Here is a 25,000-nt window from a genome sequence, read left to right as displayed (position 1 = left end):
TTTTAAAATTCCACTGATTCAAGTACTCGATTAGGAATATCATTCCACAACTTAATCACAGTTGAAATAAAACTTCTAGAATCCTCTGTAGTATTGAGCCTCATGATGAAAAAGGCCTAATTTTTAGAATTAACAGCCTACGTAGAATTAATAACAGGATGGAACTGTTCAGAAAGATGTGAATGTGAAGGATAGTCTGATTCATAAAAAAAAATCTTTTGCAACATGCATAATGAACTAATTGAAGAACGGTGCCAGAGATTATTACCTAGATCAGGAATAAGAAATTTAATAGCCAGTAATATCTTTCCCAACAAACTAAGATGAGAATAAGCAGCTGAAGACCACACAGGAGAACATACTTGAAACAAGGTAAACATACAAAATTAAAACACCCCTCAGAATAGATTGATTACGAAAAAACTCAAAGACTCTCAATAAGCCAGTTTTTGAGCATTGAAAGAAGTCACAGACCTAATGTTTTTCTCAAAAGTAGATTTGCTGTGGCGAATAACACCTAAAATTTCAAAGGAGTCATACAATGTTAAAGAAACGTTATCAATACAGAGATCTGGATTTTGAGGAGTCAGTCCTTGACCTACTTAAAATCATACTTTGAGATTTATAAGGATTCAACTTCATACCCCATAATTTGCACCATGCATTAATTTTAGCTAGATCTCTATGAGGGGATTCAGCAAACCCAGAGCTATATTCTGGAGATAGAATTAATATAAAGAGAGTAGCATCATCTGCATATGCATATGCAACAAGCTTATTTTCTTGGCCAAACCATATGTCATGTGTATATTCTATGAAAAGTAATGGGCCATGAACACTACCATGAGGAACACCAGATATCACATTCCTATACTCACTATGGTTCCCATCAACAAAAACACTTTGCAATCTACAACTTAAAATTTCAATAACGATAATAAGAAACGACCCACTCAATCTCAACTGTTTAAGTTTGAAACTAAGGCCTCGTGATAACATGGTCAAAAGAAGCACTCAAATCGAGGACAATCATACGAACTTCCTAACCACAATCAAGTAATTGCTATACGGCATAGGAGATCATAAGAAGAGCATATCATGCTCCAAGGCCTTTACGAAAATTAAATTACAAGCTAAGTAACAGATGGTTACCTTCAGCAAACCTGTTAATATGTTTTGGCAAAATACGTCCAAATACTAGATAATATGGGAGTTATAAAATTGGGCAGTAATCGGTTGGACTTAAGCTACCAAAAACCCATTTACATAGCAGAGTAACATTACCAACTCTCCAACAATTGTTAAAAGCTCCTCTTCTCTGTAACTTGTGCAAAATGACAGATAACTTCGCAGCTAAGAAATCTGCAGTCTTTACAAAAGACAAAGGAAAGAAAAGTCCTTCAAGAGAGCTATATTTTCAGTAGATATAAAATATAAACGAGTTAGTTTAGCCTGATGAAAACAGGAATGAGGAGATTCGAGTTTCTCTTTACTCTGCTTACTGTCAAACACATCTGCCAAAAGGGTTGCCTTTTTTCATTGGACAGTGAGTGAGAGAACCAACTGGTTACAGTAAAGGAGGAACTGTTGTATCTACACCAAAGAATACACATTCAAGGGTAGTCCACCACTTATGCTACTGGGTTGTAAAATAAAGGGCTTCTCTATCGTTAAATTGTATTTCTTTCTAGTTGAAGTATAAACTCTCTGAACAACAGCTCGAAGCTGAGTATAGTTATTCCAGGTCAAATCTGATCTGTTACCCTTCTAAAGATTATAGGCCTCAAGTTTTTCCAAATAAGCACGTGAATACTCATCATTGAGCCATGGTTTGTCCCTCATTATTATTATTATTATTATTATTATTTGCTAAGCTACAACCCTAGCTGGAAAAGCAAAATGCTATAAGCCCAGGGGCCCCAACAGGGAAAATAGCCCAGTAAGGAAAGGAAAGAAGGAAAAATAAAATATTTTAAGAAGAGTAACATTAAAATAAATATTTCCTATATAAACTATGAAAACTTTAACAAAACAAGAGGAAGAGAAATTAAATAGAATAGTGTGCCTGATTGTACCCTCAAGCAAGAGAACTCTAACCCAAGACAGTGGAAGACCATGGTACAGAGGCTATGGCACTACCCAAGACTAGAGAACAATGGTTTGATTTTGGAGTGTCCTTCTCCTAGAAGAGCTGCTTACCATAGCTAAAGAGTCTCTTCTACCCTTACTAAGAGGAAAGTAGCCACAGAACAAATACAGTGCAGTAGTTAACCCCTTGAGTGAAGAAGAATTGTTTAGTAACCTCAGTGTTGTCAGGTGTGTGAGGACAGAGGAGAATCTGTTAAGAATAGGCCAGACTATTCGGCGTATGTGTAGGCAAAGAGAAAGAACCGTAACCAAAGAGAAGGATCCAACGTAGTACTGTCTGACCAGTCAAAGGACCCCATAACTCTCTGGCGGTAGTATTTCAACGGGCGGCTGGTGCCTTGGCCAACCTACTACCTCATTCAGTACCTTAGCATATGAAAAAGAATACGCCCTTCAATTATGTTGAATAGATACTAATTCAATAGGACAATAATAACCAACTCATACCCAAAAGATCATGCTAAATTCCAGTCTGCTTTAGATTTCATATAAAACTTGCATTAGTATGATACTTTTGTGACAGGTTGCTCAGTCTTCACTACTAATGAAATCAAGGCATGATCAGAAACCTCAACTGGAGAACCAACCTTACTTTTCATAACATCAGCGGGGTCAGTGTATTCAAAGTCAAAGCAGTTACCAGACCTGTGTGTAGGTTCACTTATGATTCGCTCACAGACTGATTAAGAGGCAAAGTCTACAGCTCTTAAACCATGTCGATCGGTAGGAGAAACAGAATTTAGCCACTTCCTGAGGGGAGTATTGAAATCACCAACAAAGACAAAAGAGGCCTTTTCATCATCTTCTTGCATGTTAGCTATTGCGGTAACAAGACAATCGAGTATAGACTCACCCATGTTTGGATTACGGTAGATCGAACACGAATAAAAGTTGTTATGCATGCCACAAACTTTTATTACCAGACTTTCATGACATCTGCATTCATAGTAGGACTTATGAGAATCAGGGTATTCAGTCCTAATATACTGTACACTGCCATTCCCCTGGCCCTAGGGATGGCATCCGAGTCAACATTAATGGCTTCTTAAAGCCAGTTATAAGGATATCAGATGAGTCCCTCATTAGAAACCAAAGTTTCTGATTACAAAAGAACATCTTACTGTCTAGAGGCAGTTGTAAGGTTTGAATATTTGCATGGAGACCTCAAATATTACCATATAGTTGATGTAATTGGCGAAATCTAGGACGTACCGGTCCCTGATTTTGCTTAAGAATTAATGGTAATAAAAAAGATACACCATACTTAAAAAGCAAATGAACAAGAATAGTAAAAAAAAAATAAATGCAAATATATAAATAAAGTGATTGATCAAAATCATAGACTATAGGAAAAAAGTTGGAAAAAACTGGTCAGCATAGAGGAGCCTATACACCATGTAAGGCTAAATACCCTCCAGTTTAACCACTTCAACTAAAGGGAGGATGGTAATGATTGTTTTTAAAAGAAAAAGAATCAGATAAGGAAAAGACAGCCTCTTGATAAACCACCAGGCATCCATGGCCTTTCTATTAAGCATGCCCAGAGCACAATTTCCAAAAAGCAGGAGGAGAAAGAGTAAAATTAGATCTATTACTGATCATATTGCGTTCCCATCCCACTTCCAACCTAAGAAAAAGAAAGAAAAAAATAAGTTTTAAAACTTTTTTTTGTCATTTGACAGAAACAGGTAAAGTATTTGGGTGACAACGGACAAATTGTCGAAAAACAATATCGAATGGACAAACTGTCAAACGGACACTGCCTATCGGACACAGAGTTAAATGAATAATGTGTATCACAGAATTTGTTTCAGAAAAACTTAAGTTTTCAATATTAGATGGCTGAGGTATCATAAAAATACTTACTCACGCGACAGACACCCATAGAGAAGCTTATTTATAGTGCTTGTCAAAATAGAGGAGCAAGGCGGTAATGGTCAATTACAAGCGAAAAGAGCCACGATGCAGCAAAGACAAGTGAATGAAATATATATATATATATATATATATATATATATATATATATATATATATATATATATATATATATATATATATATATATATATATATATATATATATATATATATATATATATATATATATATATATGTATATATATATATATATATATATATATATATATATATATATATATATATATATATATATATGTGTGTGTGTGTGTGTGTGTGTGTGTATATATATATTATTAGGTTTTACCGTAATAATCGTAAACTTTAAGTTTTGACATGGCAGTGTTGCCAGAAACTTTTGTTGGCCTCCTCTCCGGTAGTGTAGTATGAATTTTAATATGTATTACTAACCCCACCCTACAAAGCTGCTAAGGATTTTGGAGTTCGACTAGCAGTCTCTTCGTCAGTGTATTAATGCCGTCGTCATGGGGGAGAATGTTTTCTACCTCGCCAGGAAAGAGGGATAAAAGACAGTTGGGGCTAGACTTGAATGCCTCCCACTCCTTTTTACTACAGCTGTTATTTGGATACTTTGGATTACCTCAATCTTGGATCCTCGGATTTATCTTTTTGGTTGTTTGGTGAGGAACTGCCACCCACGGCATATCTGAGCTTTTCAGCCTTGACTTGGCTTGTGTTGGGTGTGGACTTCTTACGGGCTCAGGCCGTAGTCCAGGAATTGTTCCCAGTCGAGCAGAGGCAGGAGGGGCACCTCTGCATCCTTTCAGCACGTCTTTTCGTCAGTGCAGCTGTGCGGGGAGCTTGATAGCTCGTGAGGAGGCATGTAGGGAGACTGAGTACAGGTAATAATTTTCTAGCCATTTTTTTTTTTTGAGAGGACGTTGCTGTGCTTATGCCTCGTGTTTACCTGTTCTCCAGTACTCCCTCTGCAGGCAGCGTTTTGATGTGTGACTGGTTATTTTGCTGGGAATCTATGCCAGAGTTCCCTGAGGCTTTAAATATTAGCCTACCACAGGGAGTTGCCCGCCGTGTTGTAAATAATACTTCGTTCTTTCTACAATTGGAGAGTTTGTTTTTTTGTATCATTTATATATATTTATACTTTATTAGTTCCTTTTCGTGTGAAGAATGTTTTTTTTTTTTTTTTTTTTGATTTGTGATTACTATTATTAATTATGAGGTTTAGCTTTATACTATAGGTAGGAGTTTAAGTATTTCCTCACTGTGCTCTCCTCCTTCCTTCCTAACCTTATTTAGTAACAGGTAAGTGTTCTAAATTGGGCCCCTGATTTCCTGCTTAAATGTTATATATGTATTCATCTATCTTAGGGATTTATATTTTAGAGGTTAGGTCATCCTTTCGGATGTTTATTCTAAGGATGTGATTTTTGGTCCTTTTGTCACAAGGCTGACCGATATTTAGTTATGTTTTGTTAATTTCTATTTGTTGTTTCACGTGTATATTAAACATTGTTAAGTTTTCTTCATGTTTTCGTTTCCATTGACCCTTTTTCATTGGCCATTTAAAACACTGACCTCTCTTTCTGAGTGCTTTAAAAATCTTGCACCACGGTCTTACCCGAGGTAGTAACAAAGTGTCGACCGTGACTGGGTGTGCAGTGATTGGGTCAGTGGAGCGGCACTCGGGTGATTACTTCAGTGTTTGGTATCTTTTTGAGTATTGTTGCCTTTACCCCTAAATTATTCAATTTTTTTCATCATGGAGGATTTTGTTTTCTATCCGGCCGAGTTTTTGGGATTGGCTGATTATTTGAATCACCTGCCAGTGTTGAATAAGAAACTTTTATTAGATTGTGCACGGTAGTTGGGTATTGTGGTGAAGGCATCGTACTCGAGTAAGGAAATTTTGATGTTAGTTTTGAGTAAGGTTAGTCAGCATATGGCTGACGCAGAACATTTGATCAATGATAAGGATGATGATTTAGGAGGTGTTAGTGAAGGGAGTTAGGAGGTGGAGAGTGACAAGGTGAGTGTGTCAACTGGTCTAACCTTGTTTGAGGATCCTCCTCGTATCGGTATACTGTATAAATGTCCTGCAAACTTTCCCGAAGGTCCCCTTACAAGTAGTGGGAACGTGTCTAATAATCCATTTTTGCCCTTTTCCAATGGACCCATAGAGTTGAGAAAATTAGAATTTGAAGAAAGTGAACGGGTTAGGCGTCATGAGAGGGAGATGGCAAATATAAAGCTGGAAATGACTAGGCTGCAAAGTGCAAACTGGGCTAGTTCACCAAAGGTAGGGCTGGAGGAAAAATTTAATTTATGGGCAGCACTTAAATTAGTGGCAATATTTGATGACAAAAACGTCCACTAGTTCTTTAAGGCATTTGAGCATGTGGCTACCCGATTGTCTTGTTCCACAGAGATGTGGACCGTTCTTATACAGTGTAGATTAGTTGGCAAGGCAATTCGGGAATATAATGCCTTAGAGGAGAGAGTAGCAAGGGACTATCATAAAGTTAAGAGCTTGGTGTTGAAAGCATATGATCTGGTCCCAGAGGCCTATCGCCTCAGGTTTCGTAGTTTTAATAAACACCCGGCACAGTCCTTTCTTGAGTTTGCCCGCATAAAGGAGGTACAGTTCGACGACTGGTTAAAGAGTCGGCATGTGGTTACTTTCGCTGTGTTGCGCAAGCTGCTACTCCTTGAAGAGTTTAAGAAAGCCTGTAGCAGGGAGTTGAGGGTACACATGGAGGATATAAAGGCTAGTAGGTCAAGTAATGCTACTCATTTAGCCGATGAGTATGAATTAACTCATCGGTCTGATAGTAGTAGATTTAGTTATGAAATGTCAAATAACCCTTCGGTTCGCAAACCCAGGGGTAGTGGGAGAGGAGATACCTCTTCGTCAAGTCCCCATATCCCTAGAAATAGTGTTAATCCTAATTCCTTTTTAGGTGGTAGGGATATGAGTAAAGTTCAAGGAGTGTCTCCTACCTATAGAGCTTTTGTTAATAGAAGTTATCATAATGTAGGTAATACTGGGCCTAATAATCAGGAAAACAGAAGTTGAGGTCGTCGAGGAACTTGCTATTGGTGTAACAAGCCAGGGCATTTCCAAAGCCAATGCCAGGCTCGTCAACATTACCTGGAACGTAATGGTCGAAATCCTGTAGCTATAATTTATGATAGGTCTAAAGTAGATAGTAGTACTGTAGACAGATATGTAGTAGACAGTAGAAGTGTAAGTAGCAATGTTCAGAATGTTCCTAATGCTCAAACATGACTCGAGTTTGACAAATATGTATGGCCTGGTAAGTTGAATTATGATAACTATGTTGCCCAGGTTAAGTTTCTTAGGGACATCGGTTCTGCCTGGTTGTTGAGGAATTTTGTAGTGTTGGGAGGTTTCTCACACTCAGTTATGCCGGCTCCATTGGTTAATGTCCACTTGTCTCTTCCAGGATACAGTCGAATAATGGAATTGGCTGTGGTGGATAGTTTGCCTATCCCTGGAATAGATGGTATCCTGGGGAATGACAAGCTGGATGGGGAGGGTCAGTAGCTATTCCCCATGTTGTCGGTTAATGCCTTTCCTGTAGCTATAACTACTCGGTGCACAGCAAGAGCTGCTAATTTACTTGATGGAGATAATGAAGATCACTTATTATTAAGTAGTATAGAGTTAGATGTAGAAAGGCCCGGGTCAGTAGAAAGTATTGGAAGTGATGTAGTTAATACTTTTAACCTTGACCAAGCTGCTCTCATTAAAGCTCAGAAAGACGAATTTAATTTCGAGTTGGGTGATGTCGATGATCTAACTAAGCCTAGGTTTGGGTTTGTAGAAGGTCTATTATATAGGTTTAGTCATCCCGCCACTGGTTAGGCAAATAATGTTGTTCGTATTGAACGGATAGTTGTGCCAGTTCAGTTCAGAAAATCTATGTTGGAATTGGGTCACACAAATTTTTTTTCAGGTAATTTTGGGAATGTTTAAAACTTTCCACAGTTTGGCTAGATATTTCTGGTGGCCTGGAATGAAAAGGAGTGTAAAACAGTTTATCCGAGAGAGCGAAACTTGTTAAGTCATGGGGAAGCCCAACCAGTGTATTCCTAAAGCCCCGTTGCATCTTATACCGGCCATAGGTAAACCTTTTTCAGAGTTGGTTATTGATGTGGTAGGTCCTTTACCCAAGACTAAAATGGGTTTTGTTGATTTATTAACTATTATGGATAGAGCCTCTCGTTTACCTGAAGCTATACCTATGAGGCGTATTACTTCTACAATTGTTTTTGAAAAATTAATTGACTTCTTTTCTAGGTATGGTCTCCTCGTGTAATTCAGACCGACTGTGGGACGAATTTCAAGAGTAAGGTATTTGGGGGTAAGTGTGCTGAACTGGCCATTCAGCACAATACCAGCATACCTTATCATCCGGAGAGTCAGGGTTTGGTGGAAAGGTTTCATCAAACCCTAAAATCAGTACTAAAAAAACATTGTTATGAATCTGGTAGCAAGTTGGACGAAGCCCTTCCTTTTGCCCTCTTCACCATTAGAAGTCATCCTAATTCTTCCACAGGTGTAGCTCCTTTTCAGTTGGTATTTGGGCACAAAGTTCGAGGACCATTGTAAATTATGTTTGAAGTGTTAATATCCAACAAAAAGGGTGAAGTAAAAGTTGGAGGATTGGGGGAAGACTTAAAGTGTAGGATGTTGAGTACATCGATGTTTGCTAGGGACTATTTGAAACAATCTCAATCCCAAATGAAGGAAAATTTTGACAAATTGGTTAAGGTTCGTTCATTCGAACCTGCGGAATTAGTGTTAGTACTGAGTATGGAACCCGACTGTTTTCTCGAGCCGAGGTATAAGGGCCCTTGGAAGGTTCTGGGGGAGTTTTCTGATGTTAACTATGAGGTGGAGCCTCCTGGTTCGAGTCGTAAATGTAAAGTTTTTCATATTAATCGTTGAAAACCTTATGTGAGTAAAAGGGACGATCCCTTAGCTATCTTATGTGAACCGGTGTTAGTGGTAATTGATGTACCTCTGGAGGAGTCCAATGATTTAGTGTGTCAGGTCACATCGGATGCAGTAGGGGAAAATATGCAAAATTTTGAACTATTGACAGATAATTTATATCATTTAGATATTAACCAAAGAAAAGAAGTGCTGAAGTTAATCCATTCTTTTTCAAAACTGTTTCAGGATGGTCCAAGTAGAATCCAGGTTTTGAGCCATGATGTTGATGTGGGAGGTACTTCCCCTGTTAAACAGAGTCCTTACCATCTGAATCCGGTAAAATTGGATTTGGTCCGTAAGGAGATTATTTATATATTGAGGCATGACCTTATTCAGCCCTCATTGAGTCCCTGGAGTTCTCCTGTAGTACTGGTAAAAAAAGGGGGATGGTAAGTTCCGTATGTGTGTGGATTATCGGAAAAGAAGTATTTTAATATCATGATGATATATCATATTAATTGATTATACATTGTAGTGCAAATGTCTAAGTAAAAAAACACGATAAAGAATTCGGTATTCTATTTTAAAGCATAAAATAGGGTTATTGTAGATTGTGACGAGCTGGGAGAAGGTTGTGACTCAAATGCAGGATGAAAGCAACTGAAAAACTTTATTACTGAACACTCACTTTTACATACATAAACTCCCTGCAAAAAAGGCATAAAAGGCATAACAGGAAATTTCCTGTTCAACCGATGCCGCGCTGGTTTACAGTTAACGGTGAGAAAAACAGACATTTTATTTCAGGTTCTTGTCAGTGCGAGTGGAGAGCGAAGATACACGCATAGTATATACACAAAATGAAATGTCGTTACTATGTAAGATCGTGTGACACAGGGTTGGTACATGGCACCCCCCCTTAAAAATTATATACTGTGAATGTTAAATAGGGTTCCCTTAATCTGGAGTGGTAGTAGCAAAAACTGAGGATGTGAGTGGCTGTAGAAGTCGTTGGTTGGGGCGCGAGCGAGTGGTGGATGATGGGTGGCTTTGCTGCCGATCCGCCTCGTCACGGGGTAAGCGTGTGTGTCCTACGGCATTCATAGGCGTGTGTGTCCTACAGCATTGATAGGCCTACGGCATTCATAGGTGTGTGTGTCCTACGGCATTCATAGGCCTACGGCATTCATAGGTGTGTGTGTCCTACGGCATTCATAGGTGTGTGTGTCCTACGGCATTCATAGGTGTTTGTGTCCTACGGCATTCATGTCAGCTTCAGTTGAAGTTGAATAGGTTTCCTCTTTGTCAAGAGTGGAGGCGTTGATGAATGTTTTGATGGTCATGAAGTGCCTGTCCATAAGGGCGTCGGCTTTAGTCATCAAGTCCTTTATGGGTAAACCATCGACATCGGGTATGACAGCGCGTACAGGTTCAGGTAAACGGTTCACCCAAAGGGCACGATGTAGGTTCACCTCACGAGGAGAGCTGTCCGCGGCAGGTTGCAGGCGAGTGATACTGGTCATCTCCCTGAGAGCGAGTGAAGCCCTTTGGTCCCCCAAGGGTTGTTGAGAGAGCTGAGAAAGCCTTGCTATTCGGGTGGCTAGCGACGGCGGGTACTGCTGCAGACGATATGTTTTGCGGACGTCATAGTAACGGCTGGGGGGGGGGAGGAAGCGGGAGGAGCGAGTCCCTCCGAGGTCACCAATGTGACGAGTTGAGAGAAGGTTGGGACTCAAAGATATGATGAAGGCAACTGAGTAACTTTATCACAGAACATTCACTTTTATATACATAAACTCCATGAAAAAAGGCATAAATGGCATAACAGATAATTTCCAGTTCAACTGACACAGTACCGGTTAACAGTTACCGGTGAGAAAAACAGACATGTTATATCATGTTCTTGTCAGTGTGAGGGGAGAGCGAAGATACAAGCATAATATATACACAAAATGAAATGTCGTTACAATGTACGATCGTGTGACACACGGTTGGTATAAGATTTATGTCTATGATGTGGAAAGTTTTGGGAAAAAAATAAAGTTTTTGAATATCCAATTAGGAAACTTTAATGTAAGAAACCCTCGTGTGCCGCATCAGTAATTATAAATTAAATGTTCCTTCTCCGAAAAGAAAGGTTAGGGGATATATGCAAACATAAGATTTTCATTTAGAACAGAAGATAAAATCCATTGTTATGTTTATATTGAGGGTATTCTCGAAAATAATATTTATTATTATTATTATTAATTATTATTATTATCAAGATGAAACATATATAAGCAATTGAAATACGCACTAACAAACTCATACTCACACACACATTTATATATATATATATATATATATATATATATATATATATATATATATATATATATATATATATATATATATATATATATATATATATATATACATATATATATATATATATATATATATATATATATATATATACATATATATATATATATATATATATATATATATATATATATATATATATATATATATATATATATATATGTATATATATATATATATATATATATATATATATATATATATATATATATATATATATATATATATATATATATATATATATATATATATATATATATATATATATATATGTGTGTGTGTGTGTGTGTGTGTGTGTGTGTGTGTGTATGTGTGTGTGAGTGTGGTTGTTTGTGTCTATATAGCAGTTTAGAAGGAATCCACGAAGTCCATTATAATGTAAGGATTTTTGTACTGAATTCTTCCAAATGTTACCGTAGGTCTTGTGAATTACATTTTGCTTATTATTTAAGAAAACAAGTGCTCAGGAGAGAGGATTCATATTTTTGGAACGCTCCCAATCTAGGAGCAGAGCTTCCCTCCCGAAAAAGGACGGAAGAAGTATAAGAAAGAAAACTTTTTTGTGTAGGACCGTCCGGAAAGAAGGATATGTGACAGGCGCTGCTTCATCTACATCCTCCTGATCATCATCATTATTCATCCGATATTCAGTATTGATGTCTGAAAAAGGTGCCTGAAGGCAAAGAACATGTTTTACACCGACGATCTAACAATCTACAAGACAGAGAGAGAGAGAGAGAGAGAGAGAGAGAGAGAGAGAGAGAGAGAGAGAGAGAGAGAGAGAGAGAGAGAAAGCATTACTTGCTTCAATCTGTATGGAAATTACTAATTTCCCCACCAAGACTACATGAGAGGAAAATTTAGATCACCAAATGCCTTCCTACGTTAGACCTACGCCGGTATCACGTTGCTTATGGTTATCTAGGAGAGTCGGATCACTCGACTAAGGCTTTCATAAACTCAAGAGCCCCTCCTTGTGTTGTCCCTTCCTGGCCTAAGTTGCAGTCCTTTGGAAATGAAATGTCAAGGTTAATTGTATCCTATTGGCGCCTGGGGATGCAACCGTTGTTTCCTACCTCACTTGAAATTGTATATCCGTCTCTGTTAGGTATTGAGAGATTACTGGATGCAAAGTGATTTTGCATTACTGAAAAAATCTGATATTGAGGTTCATTATGCTATAGTATATAATGAAGACAACTCTTGAAAACATAAGTGTCATGTAGTATTGTATAGTATAATATATTAATTTTCAGACATAACTGATTTCATAAAGAGTTAAAAGTTTAATCATATTGTAAAGTTGTAATTATCTATCAGCCATTATGCTCCAATCTATGTAATCTCCTTTTGAATGTAATCTACGCTTCCTAGTCATCGAGAAATTGAGCTTAGTTCATAAGCAATATTAAAATACTTTCGTTACTGAGGTGTGTTTGGAAAGATCTTTCATAGGCTTACAAGAGAATATCATTGAATCAAGGCCCATGTAAGTGGACCAGACTTCAAACTCAAACTTATTATTATTACTATCATCCTTTTTTTATTACCTACAGGAAACTGAATAATTCATCTTAACTAATGTTTCAATGAAGGTAAACTTTTAATCAGTAAAAGGAAACCAAAGATGCAATATATGCTATCAGTTTCAATGCCAGTGTAAAGAGATATTCGAAACTATTTGTTCTCTCTCTCTCTCTCTCTCTCTCTCTCTCTCTCTCTCTCTCTCTCTCTCTCTCTCTCTCTCTCTCTCTCTCTCTCTCTCTCTCTCTCTCTCTCTCTCTCTCTATCTCTCTCATTGTACTTGCTTGATAGTAGAGATATCTTAAATAATTTGAAACGATGGGTGAGTGAATCTATGAACTTAAGAGCAGAGAAAATATAGTTGATAGATCTTTAATCAATAACACACTGCTTTCCTTTGAAACCAAATCCATGGAAGGAATTTCCCAGTGAAATGAAATCCAAATTAGCTGAAGTCTATCCCAGCCTTTTTTACGAATTTAATAAAGCTTAATTGACTTTTCTCAATAAAACATAAATTATTCACCATGATAATTATAGATTATGTTATATATTCCCATTATACCACAAGTTCAGTTTGAATATTTAACAACTGTATTAAAGATTGGCTAGGTTTGAGAAGTCTGCTTAAAATATGCTATGAAAAAGGTCCAGCACATATAATTGCAGTGATCATGCATGTCCATATATATATTATTTGTATGACTTTTCTTCCCTTTTATATAAAAAAGCAGAAAATTCGAAATGCAGACTATAAGCTCGAATTAGAACTGTTTTGACAGTGGTAATAAATGGCTCTGTTACTGTCTTAGTTTTTATTAGATGAGATCATGATATGGAAGGAAACTCATGTATGTTGAAGTATCGACCAATAGAAATACATGCAAGTTTCATCATCTTTACTCTGGTAGTGGAATAAACTGTCGTTAGACTAAGTGTTGAAGGAATAATTGCCGAACAAAAAAGTGTCGAAAGACAATTTGTCGAAAAAATGTCACTGGATATTCTAGTCGAACGGACACGCAAAGTGTTTCAATATAAATGTCAGTTAACTGTTTATTGTAGCAAAAGGACACGTGATTTAGACAGCTTCCTTAACTGTGTTTGCATATATATATATATATATATATATATATATATATATATATATATATATATATATATATATATATATATATATATATATATATATATATATATATATATATATATATATGGCAAGGAATAAAACATCCTCCCACATGACAACAGCATAAACACGCTCACGAAGAAACTGCTAGTCGAACTCCATAATCCTTAGCAGCTTTGTAAAGAATACACCAGGTGGGGTTAGCAATACATATTAAAATTCACACTACATTTCCGTAGGAGGCTAACAAATAACTCTGGCTACCCTGCCTTGTCATATTTTGAAATTTACGATTATTACAGTAATACCTAATACCTTCATCCTTGAAGTAAAAAAATAAAAAAAGAATATTGCACCATTATACAACAAGCAACAACTACAACTTTTTTTTTTTTTTGGGATAGGAGACCTAAGGAAAAAAACACGCTTAAGACTATATTAGTTAAATACAATAAATTCATAAACAACAATGATAAACCCCTGAAACAGAATGCCAGTCAGTCATAACACAAACCAAATTTGCAAAACTAACCAGAGTTCATAATAAAAATGACAATCACCTGACATAAAATTACTGTTAGCCTGAAACCTAACATACTAACCCAATTTGAGAAAACGAACTGGGCAGCGCATGAGGAGTGGTAAGCAAAACATGTTTAATTAGACCTGGATAGAGCATCAGGAATCTTATTTCCGATCCTATCACGTGTTTAATTACTAGATTAAACTCGTGTAGGTAAAGCGCCAATCGCAAAATCCCTTGGTTAGCTCCTTTTATCTGTTCGATGATCACCAACAGTTTGTGATCTGTCCAGATTTCCAATGGAAAAGAAAAATTAGTAACATAGGGTTTCAAAAAATTCAAACATCGGACCAAAGACAGAGCTTATTTTTTAATTGTCGAATACCGGCTCTCAGCTGCCAGCAACTTTTTGCTGAAGTAAGACACTGGATGAACTTCACCATGTTCTTTCCTTTGGAAAAGAACACCTATATCCACGTCACTAGCATCAACAGCAATGATAAATGAATTTTGATAATCGGGGGCAGTTAAAATAGGATTAGTCTCCAATACCGACTTTAGTTGATTAAAAGCCCTCTTCCCTTTTCTAATATACTAGTAAGAGGCTGAGCCAGATCAGAGTAATTACGGACAAACCGGCGGTAATACCCTGCAATGCCGAACACTCTTCCTACCTCTCTTACATTAACAGGTCTTTTCAAACTTACAATAGCCTCGAAGTTAGCTTGCTTTGGAGCCACCTGACCCAAACTAATCTCGTGACCTAAATAACAAACCTTGGCCTGCCCTATTTCACATTTGGTTACGAAGCCTTACTATATGGCCCTGCCAGTCATCACTACAAATCATCAAATCATCAATATAAATTTCAGTTCCTTCCAGACAGCAAATAACCCTATTCATTAGCCTCTGAAAAGAGCAAGTAGCATTTTTCATGCCAAAGGGCATAACCTTACATTCATAAAGTCCGAAAGGAATGACAAAGGCAGATATCTCACGCGCACAATCGGACAAAGGAACCTGCCAGTACCCTTTCCACAAATCTAATTTAGTTATAAACTTGGCAGACCCTATCCGATCCAGACAGTGTTCAATACGGGGTAATGGAAACGAATCGTCTTTGGTGTGGGCATTCACCTTCCGATAATCCACACACATACGGAACTTACCATCCCCCTTTTTTTACCAGTACTACAGGAGAACTCCAGGGACTCACTGAGGGCTGAATAAGGTCATGCCTCAACATATAGATAATCTCCTTACGGACCAAATCCAATTTTACCGGATTCAGATGGTAAGGACTCTGTTTAACAGGGGAAGTACCTCCCACATCAACATCATGGCTCAAAACCTGGATTCTACTTGGACCATCCTGAAACAGTTTTGAAAAAGAATGGATTAACTTCAGCACTTCTTTTCTTTGGTTAATATCTAAATGATATAAATTATCTGTCAATAGTTCAAAATTTTGCATATTTTCCCCTACTGCATCCGATGTGACCTGACACACTAAATCATTGGACTCCTCCAGAGGTACATCAATTACCATTAACACCGGTTCACATAAGATAGCTAAGGGATCGTCCATTTTACTCACATAAGGTTTTAAACGATTAATATGATAAACTTTACATTTACGACTCGAACCAGGAGACTCCACCTCATAGTTAACATCAGAAAACTCCCCCAGAACCTTCCAAGGGCCCTTATACCTCGGCTCGAGAAAACAGTCGGGTTCCATACTCAGTACTAACACTAATTCCGCAGGTTCGAATGAACGAACCTTAACCAATTTGTCAAAATTTTCCTTCATTTGGGATTGAGATTGTTTCAAATAGTCCCTAGCAAACATCGATGCACTCAACATCCTACACTTTAAGTCTTCCCCCAATCCTCCAACTTTTACTTCACCCTTTTTGTTGGATATTAACACTTCAAACATAATTTACAATGGTCCTCGAACTTTGTGCCCAAATACCAACTGAAAAGGAGCTACACCTGTGGAAGAATTAGGATGACTTCTAATGGTGAAGAGGGCAAAAGGAAGGGCTTCGTCCAACTTGCTACCAGATTCATAACAATGTTTTTTTAGTACTGATTTTAGGGTTTGATGAAACCTTTCCACCAAACCCTGACTCTCCGGATGATAAGGTACGCTGGTATTGTGCTGAATGGCCAGTTCAGCACACTTACCCCCAAATACCTTACTCTTGAAATTCATCCCACAGTCGGTCTGAATTACACGAGGAGACCATACCTAGAAAAGAAGTCAATTAATTTTTCAAAAACAATTGTAGAAGTAATACGCCTCATAGGTATAGCTTCAGGTAAACGAGAGGCTCTATCCATAATAGTTAATAAATCAACAAAACCCATTTTAGTCTTGGGTAAAGGACCTACCACATCAATAACCAACTCTGAAAAAGGTTTACCTATGGCCGGTATAAGATGCAACGGGGCTTTAGGAATACACTGGTTGGGCTTCCCCATGACTTAACAAGTTTCGCTCTCTCGGATAAACTGTTTTACACTCCTTTTCATTCCAGGCCACCAGAAATATCTAGCCAAACTGTGGAAAGTTTTAAACATTCCCAAAATTACCTGAAAAAAAATTTGTGTGACCCATTTCCAACATAGATTTTCTGAACTGAACTGGCACAACTATCCGTTCAATACGAACAACATTATTTGCCTAACCAGTGGCGGGATGACTAAACCTATATAATAGACCTTCTACAATCCCAAACCTAGGCTTAGTTAGATCATCGACATCACCCAACTCGAAATTAAATTCGTCTTTCTGAGCTTTAATGAGAGCAGCTCGGTCAAGGTTAAAAGTATTAACTACATCACTTCCAATACTTTCTACTGACCCGGGCCTTTCTACATCTAACTCTATACTACTTAATAATAAGTGATCTTCATTATCTCCATCAAGTAAATTAGCAGCTCTTGCTGTGCACCGAGTAGTTATAGCTACAGGAAAGGCATTAACTGACTACATGGGGAATAGCTACTGACCCTCCCCATCCAGCTTGTCATTCCCCAGGATACCATCTAGTCCAGGGATAGGCAAACTATCCACCACAGCCAATTCCATTATTCGACTGTATCCTGAAAGAGACAAGTGGACATTAACCAATGGAGCCGACATAACTGAGTGTGAGAAACCTCCCAACACTACAAAATTCCTCAACAACCAGGCAGAACCGGTGTCCCTAAGAAACTTAACCTGGGCAACACGGTTATCATAATTCAACTTACCAGGCCATACATATTTGTCAAACTCGAGTCATGTTTGAGCATTAGGAACATTCTGAACATTGCTACTTACACTTCTACTGTCTACTACATATCTGTCTACAGTACTACTATCTACTTTAGACCTATCATAAATTATAGCTACAGGATTTTGACCATTACGTTCCAGGTAATGTTGACGAGCCTGGCATTGGCTTTGGAAATGCCCTGGCTTGTTACACCAATAGCAAGTTCCTCGACGACCTCAACTTCTGTTTTCCTGATTATTAGGCCCAGTATTACCTACATTATGATAACTTCTATTAACAAAAGCTCTATAGGTAGGAGACATTCCTTGAACTTTACTCATGTCCCTACCACCTAAAAAGGAATTAGGATTAACACTATTTCTAGGGATATGGGGACTTGACGAAGAGGTATCTCCTCTCCCACTACCCCTGGGTTTGCGAACCGAAGGGTTATTTGACATTTCATAACTAAATCTACTACTATCAGACCGATGAGTTAACTCATACTCATCGGCTAAATGAGTAGCATTACTTGACCTACTAGCCTTTATATCGTCCAGGTGTACCCTCAACTCCCTGCTACAGGCTTTCTTAAACTCTTCAAGGAGTAGCAGCTTGCGCAACACAGCGAAAGTAACCACCTGCCGACTCTTTAACCAGTCGTCGAACTGTACCTCCTTTATGCGGGCAAACTCAAGAAAGGACTGTGCCGGGTGTTTATTAAAATTACGAAACCTGAGGCGATAGGCCTCTGGGACCAGATCATATGCTTTCAACACCATGCTCTTAACTTTATGATAGTCCCTTGCTACTCTCTCCTCTAAGGCATTATATTCCCGAATTGCCTTGCCAACTAATCTACACTGTATAAGAACGGTCCACATCTCTGTGGAACAAGACAATCGGGTAGCCACACGCTCAAATGCCTTAAAGAACTCGTGGACGTTTTTGTCCTCAAATATTGCCACTAATTTAAGTGCTGCCCATAAATCAAATTTTTCCTCCAGCCCTACCTTTGGTGAGCTAGCCCAGTTTGCACTCTACAGCCTAGTCATTTCCAGCTTTATATTTGCCATCTCCCTCTCATGACACCTAACCCGTTCACTTTCCTCAAATTCTAATTTTCTCAACTCTATGGGTCCATTGGAAAAGGGCAAAAATGGATTATTAGACATGTTCCCACTACTTGTAAGGGGACCTTCGGGAAAGTTTGCAGGACATTTATACAGTATACCGATACGAGGAGGATCCTCAAACAAGGTTAGACCAGTTGACACACTCACCTTGTCACTCTCCACCTCCTAACTCCCTTCACTAACACCTCCTAAATCATCATCCTTATCATTGATCAAATGTTCTGCGTCAGCCATATGCTGACTAACCTTACTCAGAACTAACATCAAAATTTCCTTACTCGAGTACGAAGCCTTCACCACAATACCCAACTACCGTGCACAATCTAATAAAAGTTTCTTATGCAACACTGGCAGGTGATTCAAATAATCAGCCAATCCCAAAAACTCGGGCGGATAGAAAACAAAATCCTCCATGATGAAAATAATTGAATAATTTAGGGGTAAAGGCAACAATACTCAAAAAGATACCAAACTCTGAAGTAATCACCCGAGTGCCGCTCCACTGACCCAATCACTGCACACCCAGTCACGGTCGACACTTTGTTACTACCTCGGGTAAGACCGTGGTGCAAGATCTTTAAAGCACTCAGAAAGAGAGGTCAGTGTTTTAAATGGCCAATGAAAAAGGGTCAATGGAAATGAAAACATGAAGAAAACTTAACAATGTTTAATATACACGTGAAACAACAAATAGAAATTAACAAAACATAACTAAATATCGGTCAGCCTTGTGACAAAAGGACCAAAAATCACATCCTTAGAATAAACATCCGAAAGGATGACCTAACCTCTAAAATATAAATCCCTAAGATAGATGAATACATATATAACATTTAAGCAAGAAATCAGGGGCCCAATTTAGAACACTTACCTGTTACTAAATAAGGTTAGGAAGGAAGGAGGAGAGCACAGTGAGGAAATACTTAAACTCCTACCTATAGTATAAAGCTAAACCTCATAATTAATAATAGTAATCACAAATCAAAAAAAAAAAAAAACATTCTTCACACGAAAAGGAACTAATAAAGTATAAATATATATAAATGATACAAAAAAACATACTCTCCAATTGTAGAAGGAACGAAGTATTATTTACAACACGGCGGGCAACTCCCTGTGCTAGGCTAATATTTAAAGCCTCAGGGAACTCTGGCATAGATTCACGGCAAAATAACCAGTCACACATCAAAACGCTGCCTGCAGAGGGAGTACTGGAGAACAGGTAAACACGAGGCATAAGCACAGCAACGTCCTCTCAAAAAAAAAAAAAATGGCTAGAAAATTATTACCTGGACTCAGTCTCCCTACATGCCTCCTCACGAGCTATCAAGCTCCCCGCACAGCTGCACTGACGAAAAGACGTGCTGAAAGGATGCAGAGGTGCCCCTCCTGCCTCTGCTCGACTGGGAACAATTCCTGGACTACGGCCTGAGCCCGCAGGAAGTCCACACCCAACCAAGCCAAGTCAAGGCAGTTCCTCACCAAACAACCACAAAGATAAATCCGAGGATCCAAGATTGAGGTAAATCAAAGTATCCAAATAACAGCTGTAGTAAAAAGGAGTGGGAGGCATTCAAGTCTAGCCCCAACTGTCTTTTATCCCTCTTTCCTGGCGAGGTAGAAAACATTCTCCCCCATGACGACGGCATTAATACACTGACGAAGAGACTGCTAGTCGAACTCCAAAATCCTTAGCAGCTTTGTAGGGTGGGGTTAGTAATACATATTAAAATTCATACTACACTACCGGAGAGGAGGCCAACAAAAGTTTCTGGCAACACTGCCATGTCAAAACTTAAAGTTGAGGATTATTACGGTAATACCTAATAATATATACACACACACACACACACACACACACACACACACACACACACACACACATATATATATATATATATATATATATATATATATATATATATATATTTCATTCACTTGTCTTTGCTGCATCGTGGCTCTTTTCGCTTGCAATTGACCATTACCGCCTTGCTCCTCTATTTTGACAAGCACTATAAATAAGCTTCTCTATGGATGTCTGTTGCGTGAGTGAGTATTTTTATGATACCTCAGCCATCTAATATTGAAAACTTAAGTTTTTCTGAAACAAATTCTGTGATACACATTATTCATTTAACTCTGTGTCTGATAGGCAGTGTCCGTTTGACAGTTTGTCCATTCGATATTGTTTTTCGACAATTTGTCCGTTGTCACCCAAATACTTTACCTGTTTCTGTCAAATGACAAAAAAAAATTTTAAAACTTATTTTTTTCTTTCTTTTTCTTAGGTTGGAAGTGGGATGGGAACGCAATATGATCAGTAATAGATCTAATTTTACTCTTTCTCCTCCTGCTTTTTGGAAATTGTGCTCTGGGCATGCTTAATAGAAAGGCCATGGATGCCTGGTGGTTTATCAAGAGGCTGTCTTTTCCTCATCTGGTTCTTTTTCTTTTAAAAACAATCATTACCATCCTCCCTTTAGTTGAAGTGGCTAAACTGGAGGGTATTTAGCCTTACATGGTGTATAGGCTCCTCTATGCTGACCAGTTTTTTCCAACTTTTTTCCTATAGTCTATGATTTTGATCAATCACTTTATTTATATATTTGCATTTATTTTTTTGTTACTATTCTTGTTCATTTGCTTTTTAAGTATGGTGTATCTTTTTTATTACCATTAATTATTACGCTCTCTGGAAATATTAAGCAAAATCAGGGACCGGTACGTCCTAGATTTCGCCAATTACATCAACTATATGGTAATATTTGGGGTCTCCATGCAAATATTCAAACCTTACAACTGCCTCTAGACAGTAAGATGTTCTTTTGTAATCAGAAACTTTGGTTTCTAATGAGGGACTCATGTGATATCCTTATAACTGGCTTTAAGAAGCCATTAATGTTGACTCGGATGCCATCCCTAGGGCCAGGGGAATGGCAGTGTACAGTATATTAGGACTGAATACCCTGATTCTCATAAGTCCTACTATGAATGCAGATGTCATGAAAGTCTGGTAATAAAAGTTTGTGGCATGCATAACAACTTCTATTTGTGTTCGATCTACCGTAATCCAAACATGGGTGAGTCTATACTCGATTGTCTTGTTACCGCAATAGCTAACATGCAAGAAGATGATGGAAAGGCCTCTTTTGTCTTTGTTGGTGATTTCAATACTCCCCTCAGGAAGTGGCTAAATTCTGTTTCTCCTACCGATCGACATGGTTTAAGAGCTGTAGACTTTGCCTCTTAATCAGTCTGTGAGCGAATCATAAGTGAACCTACACACAGGTCTGGTAACTGCTTTGACTTTGTATACACTGACCCTGCTGATGTTATAAAAAGTAAGGTTGGTTCTCCAGTTGAGGTTTCTGATCATGCCTTGATTTCATTAGTAGTGAATGTGTATTCTTTGGTGTAGATACAACAGTTCCTCCTTCACTGTAACCAGTTGGTTCTGTCACTCACTGTCCAATGAAAAAAGGCAACCCTTTTGGCAGATGTGTTTGACAGTAAGCAGAGTAAAGAGAAACTCAAACCTCCTCATTCCTGTTTTCATCAGGCTAAACTAACTCGTTTATATTTTATATCTACTGAAAATATAGCTCTCTTAAAGGACTTTTCTTTCCTTTGTCTTTTGTAAAGACTGCAGATTTCTTAGCTGTCACAAAAGTATCATACTAATGTAAGTTTTATATGAAATCTAAAGCAGACTGGAATTTAGCATGATCTTTTGGGTATGAGTTGGTTATTATTGTCCTATTGAATTAGTATCTATTCAACATAATTGAAGGGCGTATTCTTTTTCATATGCTAAGGTACCGAATGAGGGACAAACCATGGCTCAATGATGAGTATTCACGTGCTCATTTGGAAAAACTTGAGGCCTATAATCTTTAGAAGGGTAACAGATCAGATTTGACCTGGAATAACTATACTCAGCTTCGAGCTGTTGTTCAGAGAGTTTATGCTTCAACTAGAAAGAAATACAATTTAACGATAGAGAAGCCCTTTATTTTACAACCCAGTAGCATAAGTGGTGGACTACCCTTGAATGTGTATTCTTTGGTGTAGATACAACAGTTCCTCCTTCACTGTAACCAGTTGGTTCTGTCACTCACTGTCCAATGAAAAAAGGCAACCCTTTTGGCAGATGTGTTTGACAGTAAGCAGAGTAAAGAGAAACTCAAACCTCCTCATTCCTGTTTTCATCAGGCTAAACTAACTCGTTTATATTTTATATCTACTGAAAATATAGCTCTCTTAAAGGACTTTTCTTTCCTTTGTCTTTTGTAAAGACTGCAGATTTCTTAGCTGCGAAGTTATCTGTCATTTTGCACAAGTTACAGAGAAGAGGAGCTTTTAACAATTGTTGGAGAGTTAGTAATGTTACTCTGCTATGTAAATGGGTTTTTGGTAGCTTAAGTCCAACCGATTACTGCCCAATTTTATAACTCCCATATTATCTAGTATTTGGACGTATTTTGCCAAAACATATTAACAGGTTTGCTGAAGGTAACCATCTGTTACTTAGCTTGTAATTTAGTTTTCGTAAAGGCCTTGGAGCATGAGATGCTCTTCTTATGATCTCCTATGCCGTATAGCAATTACTTGATTGTGGTTAGGAAGTTCGTATGATTGTCCTCGATTTGAGTACTTCTTTTGACCATGTTATCACGAGGCCTTAGTTTCAAACTTAAACAGTTGAGTTTGAGTGGGTCGTTTCTTATTATCGTTATTGAAATTTTAAGTTGTAGATTGCAAAGTGTTTTTGTTGATGGGAACCATAGTGAGTATAGGAATGTGATATCTGGTGTTCCTCATGGTAGTGTTCATGGCCCATTACTTTTCATATAATATACACATGACATATGGTTTGGCCAAGAAAATAAGGTTGTTGCACATGCATATGCACATGATGCTACTCTCTTTATATTAATTCTATCTCCAGAATATAGCTCTGGGTTTGCTGAATCCCCTCATAGAGATCTAGCTAGAATTAATGCACGGTGCAAATTATGGGGTATGAAGTTGAATCCTTATAAATCTCAAAGTATGATTTTAAGTAGGTCAAGGACTGACTCCTCAAAATCCAGATCTCTGTATTGATAATGTTTCTTTAACATTGTATGACTCCTTTGAAATTTTAGGTGTTATTCGCCACAGCAAATCTACTTTTGAGAAACACATTAGGTCTGTGACTTCTTTCAATGCTCAAAAACTGGCTTATTGAGAAAGTGTTTGAGTTTTTTCGTAATCAATCTATTCTGAGGGGTGTTTTAATTTTGTATGTTTACCTTGTTTCGAGTATGTTCTGTGTGGTCTTCAGCTGCTTATTCTCATCTTAGTTTGTTGGGAAAGATTTTACTGGCTATTAAATTTCTTATTCCTGATCTAGGTAATAATCTCTAGCACCGTTCTTCAATTAGTTCATTATGCATGTTGCAAAAGATTTTTTTTTTTATGAATCAGACTATCCTTCACATTCACATCTTTCTGAACAGTTCCATCCTGTTATTAATTCTACGTAGGCTGTTAATTCTAATAGTTAGGCCTTTTTCATCATGAGGCTCAATACTACAGAGGATTCTAGAAGTTTTATTTCAACTGTGATTAAGTTGTGGAATGATATTCCTAATCGAGAACTTGAATCAGTGGAATTTTAAAAATTCAAACTGCAGCAATTCTTTTTATGCTGAACTGACTGACTTGAAACTTTTTATAATTTATACATGAAATATCTGTTTGAATGTCATTGTTTTTTAAATATTTCTTTTTATTTGTTCATTATTTCTTATAGCGTTTATTTACTTCCTTAATTCTCTCTCTCACTGGGCTATTTTTTTCCTTTCGTAGCGCTTGGGCGTATCAAATTAGGGTTGTAGCTGAGCTAATAATAATAATAATAATAATAATAATAATAATAATAATAATAATAATAATAATAATAATAATAATAATAATATTAAGAGTCGTAGATTCTACTTCAGCATGAACCTTCTGATGGTTGAGAACTATTCAGTACTATGTGATTCGAGAATGGGTCTGC

General features: G+C 37.6%; 1 protein-coding gene across 1 annotated transcript; it reads right to left on the bottom strand.

Moving 5' to 3' along the window:
- Positions 1-16,494: 16,494 nt before the first annotated feature.
- LOC137619806 (igE-binding protein-like) lies at positions 16,495-17,039 on the bottom strand. The gene is made up of 2 exons (XM_068350104.1): positions 16,950-17,039; positions 16,495-16,806 (listed from the first exon to the last, which is right to left on the bottom strand). Exons 1-2 carry the CDS (start codon positions 17,037-17,039, stop codon positions 16,495-16,497), a joined length of 402 nt encoding a protein of 133 aa, XP_068206205.1.
- Positions 17,040-25,000: the final 7,961 nt, after the last annotated feature.

This window comes from Palaemon carinicauda, chromosome 26, assembly GCF_036898095.1.
Source record: "Palaemon carinicauda isolate YSFRI2023 chromosome 26, ASM3689809v2, whole genome shotgun sequence".
Taxonomy (NCBI): domain Eukaryota; kingdom Metazoa; phylum Arthropoda; class Malacostraca; order Decapoda; family Palaemonidae; genus Palaemon; species Palaemon carinicauda.
The sequence above is the reverse complement of the archived record's forward strand: the minus strand, read 5'-3'. Positions and strand labels throughout refer to the sequence as shown.